This window comes from Etheostoma spectabile, chromosome 8, assembly GCF_008692095.1.
Source record: "Etheostoma spectabile isolate EspeVRDwgs_2016 chromosome 8, UIUC_Espe_1.0, whole genome shotgun sequence".
Classification (NCBI taxonomy): domain Eukaryota; kingdom Metazoa; phylum Chordata; class Actinopteri; order Perciformes; family Percidae; genus Etheostoma; species Etheostoma spectabile.
Window position 1 is genome coordinate 32062001 of NC_045740.1, and position 13397 is coordinate 32075397.

At 46.1% G+C, this 13397-nt stretch overlaps 3 protein-coding genes across 5 annotated transcripts in view; 1 reads left to right on the forward strand and 2 right to left on the reverse strand.

Moving 5' to 3' along the window:
• Positions 1-13397, reverse strand: part of LOC116693433 (uncharacterized protein KIAA0513-like) — a 453101-nt gene that overhangs the window by 269440 nt on the left and 170264 nt on the right. The gene's annotated exons all lie outside the window — the stretch shown is intronic.
• LOC116693434 (uncharacterized protein KIAA0513-like) overlaps positions 1-13397 on the forward strand; it is a 453088-nt gene that overhangs the window by 241257 nt on the left and 198434 nt on the right. The gene's annotated exons all lie outside the window — the stretch shown is intronic.
• The window catches only part of LOC116693371 (zinc finger protein ZFPM1-like), a 143751-nt gene that overhangs the window by 3723 nt on the left and 126631 nt on the right, over positions 1-13397 (reverse strand). For 2 of the 3 annotated variants that reach the window (XR_004332909.1, XR_004332910.1), the window contains 2 exons: positions 9434-13262; positions 4665-4674 (listed from right to left, as the gene is read on the reverse strand). Coding sequence is in view for 1 of the 3 variants with exons in the window: in XM_032522294.1 (XP_032378185.1) it covers positions 10630-13262 (2633 nt within the window). In the remaining 2 variants the exon portion in view is untranslated. Of the gene's footprint in view, positions 1-4664; positions 4675-8688; positions 13263-13397 lie in introns of those variants that run through there. The other variant, XM_032522294.1, reaches the window with a different exon arrangement.

Here is a 13397-nt window from a genome sequence, read left to right on the forward strand (position 1 = left end):
TCGTGGCTCGTCCCTTTCGCTTGTTTTTTCTGCTTTTGTGGGCGCCCTCTTTCCTTGTGTCTGTCTGCTCTCTGGGTTTTGTCCCTTTTTTCTGCTGTTTGTATGGGTGGCTCTCCCTGTTCTTCTCTTTTCCAGCCATCTCGTCGAGTTTTTCGCCCTCTCTCGTGTCGTCTGCTGATGTTTTTCGCCCTGTACTCGCTGCTCTGCTACCTTTGGTCTCTGGTCTCGCTCCTCCGTTCCTCTTGTCTCCATCGCTCTGCTCTTGCTTTGTGTCTGTCTGTATTGTTCTCTGTGCTGCTCTCTCTTCTCGTCTTTCTGTTGGTTGGTCACATCTGTTTCTCCCTATCGGTTTTCTCTCCGTCCTAGTGTCTTTTTCCCTCGTCTTTTTCCATTCCGGTGTGTATCTGACTGTCTGTCTGTCTTGTCTGTGTCTCTCTCTCATTCGTTTTGCGTCTATCTCTCTCTGTGCTCTCTCTCCTTCTATGTGGGTTCTTGTGGTCTACCGCTATGTCTGTCTTGCTATCATTGTCTATCTCTCTGTGCCCCCGCTCGCTCTCTCCCGTGTCCCTGCCTTTGTCCACTCTTCGGTCTTTTCTCCCTGGTCCCTCGCTTGACACCTGTCTCCGACTTTTTTCTGGACTTCTTCCTGTGGCCCTCTGTCTGTGCCTTTCCTTGAAGCTTTCTCTCTTTCATTGTTTCACTCGAGCCTTCTCCTAGACTCAGCCATCCTTTTTCAACCCTTACTTCCTCTTGCATTCTGTCCGTGTCCTCTGTCCCTCTTCGTCTAGTCTTTTTCTTGGCGTTTGCCTCGTTTTCTGTTTCTTGTCATCTCTTCCCCTCTTGCCTTTTGTCTCCCTTCTTTTCTCCGTTTTAATTTCCTGCCTGTCTCCGTGCCCTTTCGTATGTCCCGTTGTCATTGTCTGCCCCAGTGTTTCTTGGTTCCTCGATTTCTTTGCTCCTCGCTCCTTCGTCTCCTCGCCCCTTCGTCTATGCCTCCCTTTTTACACTGTGTTCTCCCAGTTTGGTTCCCTCCTATCATCCTCTCTCGCTCCCTCTTCCGCTCCCTCTCCGCTCCATCCTTCGCCCTCTCCGCATCCAGTCCCTCTCTTGCTCCTCAGTTCCAGTGTTCCTCTTCACAGTCCCCTCTCCAGTCCCTCTTCCAGTCACTCTCTTGCTCTCTCCTCCCGACTCTCTCGCTTCCGTGTGGTTCCCTGCCTGTTCTTTCTGGTTCCTTCGGTCGTGTCCCCGTACTTGAATTCCCTACTCCTTGGTCCTGTCTTAGTGCTCATTGGTTCTTGGTTCCCGGTTTGTACCTTTGTTCCCTGCATTTCTTCTTTCTGTGCTCCCTTGTTCATGCTCTGGCTCCTTTGTGCCTGTGTCCCTGCTCCTTGGTCCCAGTCTCTCGCCCCTCTCTTGTTTATTTCTGGCCTCCTTGCCTCTCCTCTTTTGTCCCATGTGCCTCCGTTCCCTGGGCCTTGCTCATGTTCTTCTGTCCCTAGTGCCTTTTGCCCCCGCTTCCCTGTGTCCTAGGTCCCCTGGCCCTCGGTCCCCCTCTCTAGTCTGTGGTTCGCCCTTTGGGTTGTTTTGTGTCCGTTTTGGGTTTTTATTTGACATCTGGATCTGTCTTTGGGGGGGGGTACTGTTGTGGTTTTGGGGTTTGGTTGGGTTGTTTTCCGTTTCTGCTCCCTGTGAATGTCTCAGTGTTTTCAGCAGGTCCTGTGTGCTGTGTCCTGTTCCGTCCCCGGTAAGCGTCTGTGTGTTTCACTTCCCTGTTTTATGTGAAGTCGGCGCTGTCTTGTCTTATCTAGTCTAGCTTTACTTTGTTGTGTCTGATTGCCCTGCCCTGCCTAATGTGATTCACCTGATGTCTCCACCTGTGTCCTCATTACCTAATTACCTCTTGTATTAACCCCAGTGTTCTCTGCTTCTTGGTGGATCATTGTTGTATTTTCAGTCTGGCTGTGCCACATGTCTGCGTTGGATGCCTCCTGCTCTTCCCGTGAGTTTTTCCCCGTGTAGTCTCCTGTTTTTTGCATTTCCCCTGCTCCTCTGCCTGTCCTGTTTGTGGATTTCGGTTGGATTTTCCCTCGACCTTGGTGTCTCTTGTGGATTGTTTTTTGTAAAGACTGCAATAAAGCCTTGTTTGCCTGCTCCTGCCTCCCTCTTCTCTCCGCATTGGGTCCTCACCTCATCACCCCATCACAAACGTCACACGGCCGGACACGAGCCGTGGTCTCTGGGGGACATGCAAACACAATGGGGCGGTTGTTAGGACAAGAACAACAGGGAAATGAAACGCAACAACGAGGAGACGATCCCCGGTCTCCGAGGTGAAAGTCCTGTGTGGTTTGTCTTTGTAAATAAATTGAAGATAAGTACCAAATGTGTGCTTCCATCCATCCTCTTCATCCTCTTTCTGGTATCGGGTTGCGGGGGCAGCGCTCCATTAGGGGACCCCAAACCTCACTTTCCCGAGCTCCGACTGGGGATCCCGAGGTGTTCCCAGGCCAGGTGGGAGATATAATCTCGCCACCTAGCTGGGTCTTCCCTAAGGCCTCTCCCGGCTGGAGTCCCACTAGTCTGGATCTTCCCGAGGCTCCTACCAGCTGGACGTGCCTGGAAACTTCCCAGGGAGGCGCCCAGGAGGCATCCTACTAGATACCCAAACCCCTCAATCGCCTTCAACGCGAAGGAGCAGTGGCTTACTCCGAAATCCTCTCGGATGACTGAGCTTCTCACCTAACCTAAGGGAGACGCCGGCCCCCCTCCTGAGGAAACCCCTGTTGGCCGCTGTATCCTGGATCTCATTCTTTTGGCATGACTGTGAAATGAGTGTGTTAGCAAAGCTATTCTGTTTTTTCATTAACAATTTTTATTAAAAACTCTACAAATCAGCAAAGCTTCTTAAAACTTCACGATAGAAATAGAAGGTAGTCTAGGGTTTTAATATGAAACTGAATCCCGGAATATTAGCTAAGCATACTGTAGACTGACCGTTTAATCTAACCAGCAAGTAGACTGCAGCTGGCCCAAAGAAAAGCAGCCTCTTGGGTAAATAAAATTTACGAGTTGGGCTGCTACTTATAAAAAAAAAAATAATCCAATTATTTTTGTCAAAACGTCTGGAAAGATGCTGCATTTACTGAACTTAAAAAACAGTAAAACAGATAAACAACAACATTGACATTTGTTTATTCATAATATACATTGAAGATTCATACAACCAAACTAATATTCTGCAATACAAATATGAGTGTACTAATTAGTCAGATTTGCACTCTAATATTTCTAATTATTCTAGAGTAATGCTTGTTCTAATTGACGTTAAAGGCCAGAGTGAGGCTGTATCTTCACTGCTGCCTTCACTTCCTCTTTGTGAACTCCAAATATGGATCAATGCTGTGTGTTTTGGTCAAAAATAGCAATCATTAGAATCATCAAAACTCTAGCCCCCCCAGTAAGAGCGTGCGCCCCACGTAGGCTGAGTCCTGCAGCGCCCCAGCTTCGAATCCACAATGTTTTAAATAGAAGAACATGCTGATCAGGCAAACATCAGATATTAAATTAATGAACCCAAACAACAGCCATCTGGTAACAAGTTTTTTATTCGTTTCATGTTAGTGAACTAAATATTTCCCAGCCATGTTTATATATCTCATACTATATCTGTGTCATTTTGAAATGAGGAGCTATGTCCAGCCAGGTGGAGATAATTAGGATGAACAGGTGAAGCTATGTCCAGCCAGGTGTAGATAACCAGGATGAACAGGTGGACTTATGTCCAGCCAGGTGGAGTTAAACTGGGGATAAGTGCACGTTCAACGGCTTTCTAAATAGACCCGGTTTGATCACAGATTTACTGATGCAGAGATAGAGAAGACGCATGCGCCATTGTTTACCCAATGAGCAGTGAGCTTCTAATGGAAAGTAACCGAGGAGGTGAAGATTAATATGCAGATAGGGAAATACGGTCTTATAAACGGAGAGAAAAAGCCCAACATAGCGGACCCGACTGAAATGGTATGGATGTAAAAAATCTACATAGCCTCTAGTCACTCCACATTTTTACAGAGCTGTAGGCTACACTGTGTTTAATGCTTTAAATATGCTAGTTTCAGTGTTCTGTTTTTATGTGATAAATGTGCTGGTTTACTGTAAAGTGTCTTTGACTAGCCTATACGTAAAGCACAGTATAAATACAATGTATATATTTAGCCTTTGCCTTAAAAGTGAGCAGAGGGAATAATGTTTCTCGGGAAATGTACTACGGACTATAGGCTTAATGTCAAAACCCTTATTCACAACGTGAGAACATGTTGCAACGATATGCACACCATTCTATAAGCTATATCTAATTCTTTGTACAATTAATGTTCATACAGAACAATCAGAAAGGGACAACAACTAGAAAAAAGAAGTAAGTGACTTCAATACACGCTGTGAGATATGTAAAACAATATCATGTTTTTTATTCATCTGACAAGTGACCGCACCAAAATAAAAAGATTAAGATGCATTGTGGTGTTCCGGTGTGATGAATGATAACTCCACTACATACGTAGCCTACGATTTTTAGGCCAGTTATGGTCCAGGTAAGACTAATGGGAAGGTTATGAAACCGTAAGCTATAATAAAAAACATTAGGCCTGCATATAAGAAGTAACACTAACTGTCCTTTAGAGAAGGACAAGCAACAAGAAAAGTAAATCATGAATGTATTGGTTCTGACCAGTCTGCCATATTATCATTGGAATATCACTACATTAATATCGTCAACCTAATTTCCGGAGGCGTCCTTATGAACCTGAAGCTGAGACCACGGACAACTGCGCTGCTCATCTTACTTTTACAGAGAGAGTGACACTGACGCGACTCGCAGGTCTGCCGGCAGGCAGCGGCTACCGGGGGCGGCTACCGGCAGGGCTAACCGGCACTTGCAGCGGTCACCAGGCAGCGGCCACCAGTCACCTTGCAGCGGTCACCTTGCAGCGGTCAACAGGGCGGTCAACAGGCAGCGGCCACCAGTCACCTTGCAGCGGTCACCTTGCAGCGGTCACCTTGCAGGGTCCACAGGCCAGCGGCCACACGGTCACCTTGCAGCGGTCACCTGCAGCGGTCACCAGGAGCGGCCACCGGTCACCTTGCAGCGGCACCTTGCAGCGGTCAACAGGCAGCGGCCACCGGTCACCTGCAGCGGTCACCGGGCAGCGGCTACACAACTACCTCCCACGGGAAAAGTCCCAGTACGCATCAGGGTGCCAGTGCAGCCATTTCTAACATCTAAACAGCTGTAGGAGGGTTTAAATCGAAACTCGCGACAACAATAGTGACAAGTGGCTAATGCTTTTAAAAAAATAACAGAAACACATGCAGAAGACAACGGAATAACTGTTAAAACACGTTTATTTGGGATCAGACGGCAGCTGATTGAACACGTGAGACTCCAGGCTGTTGGCCTGGCGTGGCCTGGCTGGACCCGGTGGTGGCCTGCTCTGGACAGGCTAGCCGCAAAGAATAAACCTCCATGGCTACTGGGCTGGGTTTAATTCAATCTGGTTTCGTGCAACCGAGTCAAAGCTAAATTCATCCAGGAAAACTTGAATATGTGGTTTAATCCCTTATCCTGGTTTTGTGCAAAGGCCAGGGTGTGTGATTTGACATGCCAAATCACTATTGGTCAAAAGATGAATGACAGTCCGTGAGCAGTCAATGTCCCCCGATAACACAGCGGTGTCCCCCGATATCACAGCCGTTCCCGAATCACAGCGGTGTCCCGATACACAGCGGTGTCCCCCGATATAACAGCGGTGTCCGCTGATATACAGCAGTGTCCGCTGATATCACAGCAGTGAGGAACTTTCTAAACTCGATTTAATTCAAAAAAGAACTAATAGCAAGATGGAGGTCTACGCAGCTTAAATGGACTACTGCAGCAAAAGGGACAAATACTCGTCGCATCGTTTCAAACTGACTGGTATGGAAGAAAAGCTGTGGCTATGTGGCCGTGTAACAGTGAGCGGTGGACCTCTACGGGGTCCTGGATCGAGCAACTGCCCGCAGCTTTAACCAAGCAGGAAAAAACGTCCGTCATTAATACCGGCAACTACAGCTTCGCACATTTTACCCTGAAACGGATCAAAACATCCAGTCGGAACCGGACCGGGCCAGCACGTCTTCCAGCCCTCGCGAGTCAGAGACGATGCAAACTAAAGCGCTGTAAAGACGAGTTTTACAACGCTGAGATCGAGCCTTCACGAGAAAGCGTCGGAGGATTTTATTACAAATCTACCGATTGGTAAGTCAGAAACTATTTTGGGCTTAGTGTGATTGAACTGATGCTGCTAGCCACCTGCCTTCAGGTTCAGTTGAGCAGTGTGTGTTTTCATTGTTGCTGACTGGGACTGACAAACATAATTGGCCGCTGTGCAATAATTAGAACAAAGATGGTTTCATAACTTGCATTCTGATGCTGGACATTAACGTGTGTGTGTGTGTGTGGTGTGTGTGAGAGAGAGAGAGAGCGAGAGAGAGAGAGAATGTGTCACCCAGAGTATTTGTCTGAAATCTTAACTTTGGGGAACACACTGTCATTGCGGTCTTCAAATCAGTGGTTTTAGAAGTCTAAGGTCCAGGATAAACGGTGGGGGGGGGGGGGGGTCCGGCTTTTGCAGTTGGTCCCCGAGACTTGGAACAAGTTACCCCCCCCCCGATATAACACTGTTACAGATGTGGTCTTTTAGGTCCAAACTCAAGACATATCTGTTGAATCAGGCTTTTAATACGTAGTGTGGTGGGACAGTTTCATTCTTTGTTTTTTGAGACCTTTTCTGATTTATGTTCTATGTTCACTCTTCTATTGACGTCATTATACTCATTCTGTTAAGCACCGTAGTGCTGGTGGCTGTAAAGTGTTATATAATTACATTAGATTGATTTTTGATTGATAGATTAATTGGAAATGTTTGCTATCGACCACGGTGCCGCTGCCGCGCTTGTGCGTAACGTTTTGATTATTAGCCTAAACAATAAATGAGGTAATCTGCATTTCATAACTCAGAGCCTACCCTTTTACTGACATCACCGCACGTCACTGGAGGTTTATGCCTCGACGCAGAGTTTACACGACGATTTCCTGCATGTCTTCCCCTTTCTCTCCCCTTTCACACCTAGCTGTCCTATCAAAAATTAATCTTTAAAAAAAATAACTTTGTCAAAGGTAACGTTAACTACCTGTTAGCTGTGGCTGAGCTTAGCTGGTAGAAGGCTAACGTTGGCTAGCTCCTCGACATCCTCCTCTTCATCATTCTTGGCACTTTTTAAAAAAACTATTTATTTGCGGGACATTTTTTTAAAACAGCCTCTTCATTCGCTTCCTTTTCCACACTTTCAGTCGCTGATACAACCAATCTGACCGAGGATCTGTTACAAATTCTTTTCATTCATTCAAACTTGTTCTTAGAAAACTGATCTTGAATCAGTAAACCCGCCCACCCACCTACCTATACCATTGGCCAATCTACACAGTGCATGCGGCCTTCTCCCTATCATCCAACAGACATACACAACACACAATGACGAGACTTCACTTTTTGTAAACAACTTGTTTTTATTCTGATTGGATAATTACCCCGACTTCGCATGGGCCCCTGGGCCTGTGCCCATAATGCTCATTGGGTAATCTGGGCTTGCCAGTACACAACTAAATACAAGGAGACATTAATTCACATCACATGACTGAAGGATATATACAGGGTGAGAAAGTTGTTTGGAATATGCATTAATTATTTTAGTCTCCATGCAAACTAAAGGTACCAGTGTTTTTTCTCTGCACTTTGCCATTATTGAGGCAGCCTTGGATCTCTGAGCAGACTTTTCTTCTTACAGGAACTAGTGCTCATGCACTTAACTTTTAAAAGAAAAGCTGATGATTCACTCAGCCTTTATTTAAGAGTATCACACAGAAACAGCACACTGGAAACTTTCTTATGAAAGGAAGTGATTTTTAAGTGACTATACTGGGAATCAAGCACCTACAAAAGTCAAGGATTTCCACCCATGGAACATGACATCATTTGTGCGTAGGTGTAAAAAAGATTGAAGCCACTAGAAATAAAGTACACTCACATTCTCCATCAGTGTCTCTCAGAACTTTTTTATTTCCCATGCATAGTTTGGATAAGAGTGTAATGGAACTGCAATGGAATGAAAAATATCGAAATTAAAGTTTTGACATTCATTGTGATTTTCTCTGTTTTGGACATAAGAGGAATCATTGAGAAAACATATTATCAACTAGAAAATGTGAGGGTTCAAATCTTTCAGAAAGACCTTCAAGGTGACGGACTTTAGATGGGGAAAAGTTCTGAATAACATAAATAGATTACAAAAGAATCCCTAAAACTAAAACATTCAGCACATTTTATACAACACAGTGCAGTTAAAGTAAGTTCAAAGGAAAATTTCCAGCACTTGGTTACTTAATTTGTGACTAGTTGACATGACTCTGTGACTTTCTTCTCCTTTTGAACTGAGAGAGATAGGCCGGCACTATTGTAAACACTTAGTAGAAAGACGGGTCTGGTACAGTGCTGCTCCAAACCAAAAGAGAGCCCACAAATCAACCAGCAACTTTGAATTATGTTTAAAAAAATCCTACACTTTTACATTTGGGTTCCAGTTGTGGGAATGGACAGATGGGGTGAACAATCAATGAATGAGGAGCTCACATTGCCACAGTCACTATAACACTTTAATACGCTGATATGTCAGTGTTATGTTTCCAGCTTGTTCCGTTTCTTAGAATTTGGGGGAGGAAAAGGACTACATTTGTTACAAATTCAGCATCTGAATGCAATATTGGCTGTTGGCAGCTTCAATTAAAATTAAGTCAGGGCCCTAAACAGCTTAAGATGATCCTTACTGTACATTGGTAACTTTGCATCATATTAATATTAATAATTAATAATTGAAAAAAAAGCATTTCACAGTTCTAACTAACACTGTATTGCAACTGCAACAGCAGCATGGGAACATAGCGTCCACCTATGTGTGCATGAGTGAGAGAGCAATAACATAAGAGTGGAAAGGCATAGTCTCTCTCTTACACACATCGAGTGGGTATTACATACATGCTAACTCTAGCTACTGTGTGAGGTGTTGTACTAAGATGTGACTATTCCCTGCTATGCCTTCATTACCGGACAGAAACACAATAATTTAAAGGAAAAATAACATCTTTAAGATGTGTATTAGACACCAAAGCATTTTTTGTGTTTTTGTATTCCTTAGTTTATGTATGAAATGGCAGTGTGCAACAAATAATGTTAAGCGGAGTGTCCGTGATGGTCATACTTTGCATTATATGGAGAAAGATAAACCAAGATTTGGATTGTGTTACCTAAATGTGAAGGCTAGCCTACACTGGCCTCAAAACTCAAAAAGCGCTCCCTTTAACGTTCTCATGTGAAAAGCTGTAAGTGAGGAAACTGTTCTAAACTAATTATGTTGCTCATCAGCAAGGTACAAGAGGGGATAAAAATGAACAGTGCTGGTTTTTCAGACCTCACCATCAATTAAAGACTACATGAAGAGATAAACCAATTGTGACACAATGTATCACAAAATGCAAACGTAATAAAGTTCAGTGTGATCTCAGTGATTACTGTAAGAAGATATTATATATCTACACTTAGAAAATACACTTCAACACACCCAGTTCCTTCCAACAGTATGAAAAATATACAAATAAAAAACACAAGTACTCTCAGACACCAGGTAGGTAGTTTTCTGTTGACATGAAATCAGTGAGGACTAAAAGATAAATATTTCACTTTTTTTTTCTCCCTTGCATTTTAAAGAGAAAATAAAAATTTGTGTATATGAAAGAAAAGAAGAAAAAAACTGTCCATTTTGAAATATTATCCTTCAGTAATTAGTAACATTGATACCACATATTTGTTTTTCAGTTAAAAACGCTTTAGTTTCTCTAGTAAGCAAAAAAGAGCCAGTGTTGAAACCAAAAGCATTATAGAATTCTTTTTTTCAGACATCATACACTATGCACAGATAATAAAAACATTAACAATGATCAAGTCTTTTCCACACAAGAGAAACGATTCCTCTGTTTAGGTCTGGAACATTAAGAGCTCAGGAGAAGACTGGAGATTCATCATAATCATCATCATCATCATCATCAGCCTGTATTATCAGCAGTCAGAAATGCCTCCAACAGTCAGAATCTAGGTACTGACAGTTCTACAATGAGACAGAAAAGAGACAGAAACGTTTTAATGCCCTCATGATGCAACATACTGGGAGGCCTGGGAGTGGTAGATGAAGTTGAATTGGGGACTGGGGTAAGGAAGCCAAAGAGTGATCTAGGGGACAAGGGCACACAAGTGTGTGCAGGTAGCATCCGTCTCAGCTCTTAGTGTACTACAAACTTTGACCCATTAGAGGAGAAACATGAGTTAATGTATGTTAGTAACACCACCTGCAATTCTGCTCTGGAGCAGTTGGGCATCAGGCCCTGCCAGGTGAGTAACAGTCATTCATTGTCATTCATGGCCATGCCAGCTGAGAGTCATATTGGCGACGAAAAGCCTCCACTGAAGAAGTGAAATGCTCAGCTCACTTGACATGTTCAGCACTGTGGGAGGAGCAGTAGTATTTTTTATGAGCAATGAATGTGGAGAGGCTGCTGAACTTGATATTGCAGAGGCGACAGAAGCGAGAGTTACCATTCAGGACAGGGGAGATTACTGTGGTTTTAGGGCTGGGGATTGGGGCAGGCTGGGGTGTGGAGGCTATGATCGGGACAGCCTTGTCTGGAAGATGGGAGGAACCCACCACCTCCTTCAGGATCTCAGGCACAGGTGATAAAGTCAGAGAGGCAGCCCTTGGGGGAGACACCGGAAGAGGTGAACAGGCCGAAGGTGACCCAACCCCACCCGAAGGGCTGCCGTTGACCGGTGGGGAGACAGGAGAAGTTGTACCACTCCTTGTCTGCCCGTTGATGGGGTCTCTGTGAGCACGAGAGACCAGTCTGGGCTGGCTGGTCGAGGTGGTGGAGGTGTTTGCAGCAGGTCCATCCCTGGGACTAAGGCTGGGGCTGCGACTGACTGCAATGCCTGGCTGGGGTGGCTGAATGGTTACAACCAGACCGTGGGTAGTCTTGAAGTGCTCCATCAGGTCACTGGTGATGAGCCTGTTAGGGCAGTATGGGCAGACCACCTGAGAGGAACCAGCGCATACACCTTTGGCCCCAGCTACTGGGGTGGCTGCAAGTGTGGGAGTTGTATTGGGACAAGATGTGGCATCAGAGGCCGGTAAGGCAGAAGGGTGAGAACTGGATGATGTGCCTTGAGCCTGAGCAACCCACTCGGCCGGTAGCGCTTTAGCCTCCATAGGGTGCAAAAGCTCAGGGCGCTCCTGCTGAGGCTTGCTTTTGGGAGAGGTGGAGGCCGATCTCTTGAGCCTGTGAAGCTGCTCTAAGGTGTGGGGCTGGAGGGTGGTGGCAGGGCAATAGTAGGTTTTATGAGCCAGGTAGTTCTCAATGCTGTTGAAGCTGATACTGCAAGCGGTGCACTTGTGGTAGTCAGTAAGAGGCAGGGCAGGGAGAATACTGCTACTGCTACTGCTGTGCCGTGAAACCTCTCTCAGACGGGGCCTCTTGCTGAGGTCAATTGGGCCATCTCCTTCAGAGCTGGAGCTGGCAGCCCCGCTGGGAGAAACTTCTTGCTTCACTGCCAAGCCCAGAACAGAAGGGGATGGCGCAGAAGCAGCAGCAGCAGTGGCTGCAGCAGCAGCAGCCGCAACAGCAGCGGCATTGGCTAAGGCTTCAGTTCTGGCCATGTGAATCTCGTACATCTTCTTCCTCTTGCGTGTGCGGATGGGCTGGGGAAGGAAGGCTGCTGTGGTGGTTGCCTTGGCCATGTGTACAGCTCGGTGGTTGGATGGGTCATGGCGTGACGCACAGTAGAAGCGTTTGTGAACAGTGTAGTTTTCATGACGACTGAAGCGAATGTTGCAGGCCACGCAGAAGGTTCTATTGGGATCGTCTTCTTGGTCCTCTGCTGATCCACTAGCAGGACTTTGGCTACCTTCACTTGCTCTTCCTCCTCCACCTCCACCTCCACCTCCTACACCTTCCCCTTCAGAAGAAGATGATATGCCCTCTTTCGCCACCGGGTTTTCAGTCTTCATCTCCACCATCTTCTTGGATTCTGTTACTCCACTTCCTGCAGAGGGTTCAGAGTCAGTAGGAGAAGCAGAGGCGGCTCTACTTGCTCCTCCACCCTGAGGAGATGCAGACGAGCCATGTGCCCCACTGGAAGGCATTGTGGCTGGGGCTGCATCCCTTGTCGATCCAGGGCCTGAAGCTGAGGTGGCACTCTCTCCATGGTGTCTACTGGAGCAGTACAGCCTCTTATGTGCATAGAAGTTGTTAATGTTGTTGAAGGTGATATCACACTCAAAGCAGGTGGCTCCTTTATGAGGGGGAGTGGCTGCGGGTGTAGGTGCAGTCGGTCCAGAGGAGAAGAAGGCTGCAGGGTTGTTCTGAGGAACTGCCTGACCCTGTTTCAGACGGCTGTGGACCATCTCTGACATTTTAGCCAGTATCTCCGAGGCCTGAGGCAAAATGGCTGCCTCAGGATTAAACATGTACTGAGGCAAGAACATTGCTCCTCCAGGAAGAACTGACCCTGTGCCTCCCAAATGTGCAGGGCTAGAACCAGGGGTGGGACTAGTTGGTTCTGGCTTCACAGATGTGGTGGCTGGACTCTTTGGAGAGGTTAATGTCTGGCAGGAAGATGTGGTAATTTGCTCCTCCTTTGTCGTCCTTTTTGCTTCTTGATCTCCCTCCTTTTCACAAAGCTCCTGTACCTCCCCATCCTCCTTTAACTCCATTTGCTCCTCTTCTGTCTCGGAGTCTGAATGAGGCTCCTCTTTGATCTTTAGGTCAGTGGTTGTGGCATTAAGAGGACTGCAGTCTCGAGGTGTGGCTGAGCCGCCGTTTGCACCAGGGCTGGATGAGTCTGGCAAAGGGACACAGGCTAGGGGCTCCCTTTCCTGGGGAGACAGCTGTAGCTGGGGGTGGTCAACAGATGATGGCGTACTTTGGCGAGGGGTGGGACTCCTTTCAGCTGGGACCCTAACCTCTAGGTGAGTTCGCACATGCTGCTGAAGCTGGGCAGGGGAGTCAGAGTTGTGACCACACACTTGACACTTCAGCACAACACCCGAGTCTCCTGGACTGAGACCTGAAGAAGAAAGTCAAAATTAGTGACCTATAACAGTAGCTTACATTCGAATGGTTTGGTAATGGAAATATTCAAGTTTGGTCAAGATTAAGTTGATCGACAAAATTGATAATCTTGAAAATCAGCTGACATAAT